Raw genomic sequence first — 5,841 nt, 5'->3', positions numbered from 1 at the left:
TATGATCACCTTAGCCACATACACTAAAATGCTAAACTACAGAGTATTAGAATACATATTTCGATCATCGAGTCTTGAATATACATAAAAAAAACGTATTTCTTAATCCTATTTAACTAAGACGTTTCATTCAATTTAGTCACTCTCTAAAACGAAGTTATCTACGTGTGAAACAAGCGAATCTAAACGTCCTAAAACTACCTTTGTGGAATATTCACATCACCGCTTCTGCAGGCGTGGAGGTCGGTCTAATGTTCTCTGGAAGGGGAAATTTGAGATTAAAGGAAAAGCAGAATGATACGAAAGGGAAAAGCAAATTTATACGAAAGGGAAAAGCAGAATGATACGAAAGGGAAAAAACAGAATTATACGAAAGGGGAAAAGCAGAATGATACGAAAGGGGAAAGCAGAACTATACGGGGAAATTTGAGATTAAAGGAAAAGCAGAATGATACGAAAGGGAAAAGCAGAATTATACGGGGAAATTTGAGATTAAAGGAAAAGCAGAATGATACGAAAGGGAAAAGCAGAATTATACGGGGAAATTTGAGATTAAAGGAAAAGCAGAATGATACGAAAGGGAAAAGCAGAATTATACGGGGAAATTTGAGATTAAAGGAAAAGCAGAATGATACGAAAGGGAAAAGCAGAATTATACGGGGAAATTTGAGATTAAAGGAAAAGCAGAATGATACGAAAGGGAAAAGCAGAATTATACGGGGAAATTTGAGATTAAAGGAAAAGCAGAATGATACGAAAGGGAAAAGCAGAATTATACGGGGAAATTTGAGATTAAAGGAAAAGCAGAATGATACGAAAGGGAAAAGCAGAATTATACGGGGAAATTTGAGATTAAAGGAAAAGCAGAATGATACGAAAGGGAAAAGCAGAATTATACGGGGAAATTTGAGATTAAAGGAAAAGCAGAATGATACGAAAGGGAAAAGCAGAATTATACGGGGAAATTTGAGATTAAAGGAAAAGCAGAATGATACGAAAGGGAAAAGCAGAATTATACGGGGAAATTTGAGATTAAAGGAAAAGCAGAATGATACGAAATGGGAAAAACAGAATTATACGAAAGGGAAAAGCAGAATTATACGAAAGGGGAAAGCAGAATTTACTAGGGAAAAGCAGAATGATACGAAAGGGAAAAGGCAGAATTATACGAAAGGGATAAAAACAGAATTATACGAAAGGGAAAAGCAGAATGATACGAAAGGGAAAAGGCAGAATTATACGAAAGGGATAAAAACAGAATTATACGAAAGGGAAAAGCAGAATGATACGAAAGGGAAAAGGCAGAATTATACGAAAGGGATAAAAACAGAATTATACGAAAGGGAAAAGCAGAATGATACGAAAGGGAAAAGCAGAATTATACGAAAGGGAAAAGCAGAATTATACGAAAAGGAAAAACAGAATTATATGAAAGGGAAAAGCAGAATTATATGAAAGGGAAAAACAGAATTATACGAAAGGGAAAAACAGAATTATACGAAAGGGAAAAGCAGAATTATACGAAAGGGAAAAGGCAGAATTATACGAAAGGGATAAAAACAGAATTATACGAAAGGGGAAAAATAGAATTATACGAAAGGGAAAAACAGAATTATACGAAAGGGAAAAAACAGAATTATACGAAAGGGAAAAACAGAATTATACGAAAGGGAAAAACAGAATTATACGAAAGGGATAAAAACAGAATTATACGAAAGGGGAAAGCAGAATTATACGAAAGGGGAAAACAGAATCATACGAAAGGGATAAAAACAGAATTATACGAAAGGGAAAAGGCAGAATTATACGAAAGGGAAAAACAGAATTATACGAAAGGGAAAAGCAGAATTACACGAAAGGGAAAAAACAGAATTATACGAAAGGGAAAAGCAGAATTATACGTAAGGGGAAAGCAGAACTATACGAGGAAATTTGAGATTAAAGGAAAAGCAGAATGATACGAAAGGGAAAAGCAGAATTATACGAAAGGGAAAAGCAGAATTATACGAAAGGGAAAAGCAGAATTATACTAAAGGGGAAAGCAGAATTATACGAGGAAATTTGAGATTAAAGGAAAAGCAGAATGATACGAAAGGGAAAAGCAGAATTATACGAAAGGGAAAAAAGCAGAATTCTACGAAAGGGAAAAAGAATTATACGAAAGGGAAAAACAGAATTATACGAAAGGGAAAAGCAAAATTATACGAAAGGGAAAAGCAGAATTATACGAAAGGGAAAAACAGAATTATACGAAAGGGAAAAGCAAAATTATACGAAAGGGAAAAGCAGAATTATACGAAAGGGAAAAGCAGAATTATACGAAAGGGAAAAACAGAATTATACGAAAGGGAAAAACAGAATTATACGAAAGGGAAAAAACAGGATTATACGAAAGGGAAAAGCAAAATTATACGAAAGGGAAAAAGAATTATACGAAAGGGAAAAACAGAATTATACGAAAGGGAAAAGCAAAATTATACGAAAGGGAAAAGCAGAATTATACGAAAGGGAAAAACAGAATTATACGAAAGGGAAAAGCAAAATTATACGAAAGGGAAAAGCAGAATTATACGAAAGGGAAAAGCAGAATTATACGAAAGGGAAAAGCAGAATTATACGAAAGGGAAAAACAGAATTATACGAAAGGGAAAAACAGAATTATACGAAAGGGAAAAAACAGAATTATACGAAAGGGAAAAGCAGAATTATACGAAAGGGAAAAACAGAATTATACGAAAGGGAAAAAACAGAATTATACGAAAGGGAAAAACAGAATTATACGAAAGGGAAAAACAGAATTATACGAAAGGGAAAAAACAGGATTATACGAAAGGGAAAAGCAAAATTATACGAGAGGGAAAAACAGAATTATACGAAAGGGAAAAACAGAATTATACGAAAGGGAAAAAACAGGATTATACGAAAGGGAAAAGCAGAATGATACGAAAGGGAAAAAACAGAATTATACGAAAGGGAAAAACAGAATTATACGAAAGGGAAAAACAGAATTATACGAAAGGGAAAAGCAGAATTATACGAAAGGGGAAAACAGAATTATACGAAAGGGAAAAACAGAATGATACGAAAGGGAAAAACAGAATGATACGAAAGGGAAAAGCAGAATTATACGAAAGGGGAAAACAGAATTATACGAAAGGGAAAAACAGAATGATACGAAAGGGAAAAACAGAATGATACGAAAGGGAAAAGCAGAATTATACGAAAGGGGAAAACAGAATTATACGAAAGGGAAAAACAGAATGATACGAAAGGGGAAAAACAGAATGATACGAAAGGGGAAAACAGAATTATACGAAAGGGAAAAGGCAGAATTATACGAAAGGGGAAAAACAGAATTATACGAAAGGGGAAAGCAGAATTATACGAAAGGGAAAAGCAGAATTATACGAAAGGGAAAAACAGAATTATACGAAAGGGGAAAAGCAGAATGATACGAAAGGGAAAAGCAGAATTATACGAAAGGGAAAAACAGAATTATACGAAAGGGAAAAAACAGAATTATACGAGAGGGAAAAACAGAATTATACGAAAGAGAAAAGCAGAATTATACGAAAGGGAAAAGCAGAATGATACGAAAGGGAAAAACAGAATTATACGAAAGGGGAAAAGCAGAATGATACGAAAGGGAAAAACAGAATTATACGAAAGGGAAAAACAGAATTATACGAAAGGGAAAAAACAGACTTATACGAAAGGGAAAAACAGAATTATACGAAAGGGAAAAACAGAATTATACGAAAGGGAAAAAACAGACTTATACGAAAGGGAAAAACAGAATTATACGAAAGGGAAAAACAGAATTATACGAAAGGGAAAAAACAGACTTATACGAAAGGGAAAAGCAGAATTATACGAAAGGGAAAAGCAGAATGATACGAAAGGGAAAAGCAGAATTATACGTAAGGGAAAAACAGAATTATACGAAAGGGAAAAGCAGAATTATACGAAAGGGAAAAAACAGAATTATACGAAAGGGAAAAAACAGAATTATACGAAAGGGGAAAGCAGAATTATACGAAAGGGAAAAAACAGAATTATACGAAAGGGAAAAACAGAATTATACGAAAGGGGAAAGCAGAATTATACGAAAGGGAAAAAACAGAATTATACGAAAGGGAAAAACAGAATTATACGAAAGGGAAAAGCAGAATTATACGAAAGGGAAAAGCAGAATTATACGAAAGGGAAAAACAGAATTATACGAAAGGGAAATGCAGAATTATACGAAAGGGAAAAACAGAATTATACGAAAGGGAAAAAGCAGAATGATACGAAAGGGAAAAACAGAATTATACGAAAGGGAAAAGCAGAATTATACGAAAGGGAAAAACAGAATTATACGAAAGGGAAATGCAGAATTATACGAAAGAGAAAAGCAGAATTATACGAAAGGGAAAAGGCAGAACTATACGAAAGGGAAAAACAGAAATATACGAAAACACACAAAAAAGGGGAAGGGTGCAAAATTTGCTGTAAAAGGTGGAAGGATTTGGAACTCAGAAGAAGAAGAAGAAGAAGAAGAAGAAGAAGGAGAAGAAGGAGAAGAAGAAGAAGAAGAAGAAGGAGAAGAAGAAGAAGAAGAAGAAGAAGAAGAAGGAGAAGAAGGAGAAGAAGAAGAAGAAGAAGAAGACGAAGAATGATTGGGACTCTTTGGGGAAGAGGAAGAAGAAGAAGAAAAAGAAGAAAGTTAGAATGATTGGGACTCTTTGGGGAAGAGGAAGAAGAAGAAGAAAAAGAAGAAAGTTAGAATGATTGGGACTCTTTGGGGAAGAGGAAGAAGAAGAAGAAAAAGAAGAAAGGTAGAATGATTGGGACTCTTTGGGGAAGAGGAAGAAGAAGAAGAAAAAGAAGAAAGGTAGAATGATTGGGACTCTTTGGGGAAGAGGAAGAAGAAGAAGAAAAAGAAGAAAGGTAGAATGATTGGGACTCTTTGGGGAAGAGGAAGAAGAAGAAGAAAAAGAAGAAAGTTAGAATGATTGGGACTCTTTGGGGAAGAGGAAGAAGAAGAAGAAAAAGAAGAAAGGTAGAATGATTGGGACTCTTTGGGGAAGAGGAAGAAGAAGAAGAAAAAGAAGAAAGGTAGAATGATTGGGACTCTTTGGGGAAGAGGAAGAAGAAGAAGAAAAAGAAGAAAGTTAGAATGATTGGGACTCTTTGGGGAAGAGGAAGAAGAAGAAGAAAAAGAAGAAAGTTAGAATGATTGGGACTCTTTGGGGAAGAGGAAGAAGAAGAAGAAAAAGAAGAAAGTTAGAATGATTGGGACTCTTTGGGGAAGAGGAAGAAGAAGAAGAAAAAGAAGAAAGTTAGAATGATTGGGACTCTTTGGGGAAGAGGAAGAAGAAGAAGAAAAAGAAGAAAGGTAGAATGATTGGGACTCTTTGGGGAAGAGGAAGAAGAAGAAGAAAAAGAAGAAAGTTAGAATGATTGGGACTCTTTGGGGAAGAGGAAGAAGAAGAAGAAAAAGAAGAAAGTTAGAATGATTGGGACTCTTTGGGGAAGAGGAAGAAGAAGAAGAAAAAGAAGAAAGTTAGAATGATTGGGACTCTTTGGGGAAGAGGAAGAAGAAGAAGAAAAAGAAGAAAGGTAGAATGATTGGGACTCTTTGGGGAAGAGGAAGAAGAAGAAGAAAAAGAAGAAAGTTAGAATGATTGGGACTCTTTGGGGAAGAGGAAGAAGAAGAAGAAAAAGAAGAAAGTTAGAATGATTGGGACTCTTTGGGGAAGAGGAAGAAGAAGAAGAAAAAGAAGAAAGTTAGAATGATTGGGACTCTTTGGGGAAGAGGAAGAAGAAGAAGAAAAAGAAGAAAGTTAGAATGATTGG

General features: G+C 34.7%; 1 protein-coding gene across 1 annotated transcript in view; it reads right to left on the bottom strand.

The window, feature by feature from the left end:
• Nucleotides 1-201: 201 nt before the first annotated feature.
• Nucleotides 202-5,841, bottom strand: part of LOC137624830 (uncharacterized) — a 262,657-nt gene continuing 257,017 nt past the window's right edge. The window contains 1 exon segment of the mRNA XM_068355781.1: nucleotides 202-258. Within this exon segment, the coding sequence (XP_068211882.1) occupies nucleotides 220-258 (39 nt within the window). The 3' untranslated portion in view covers nucleotides 202-219.

The sequence above is a fragment of the Palaemon carinicauda genome, chromosome 31 (genome assembly GCF_036898095.1).
Source record: "Palaemon carinicauda isolate YSFRI2023 chromosome 31, ASM3689809v2, whole genome shotgun sequence".
NCBI lineage: Eukaryota > Metazoa > Arthropoda > Malacostraca > Decapoda > Palaemonidae > Palaemon > Palaemon carinicauda.
The sequence above is the reverse complement of the archived record's forward strand: the minus strand, read 5'-3'. Positions and strand labels throughout refer to the sequence as shown.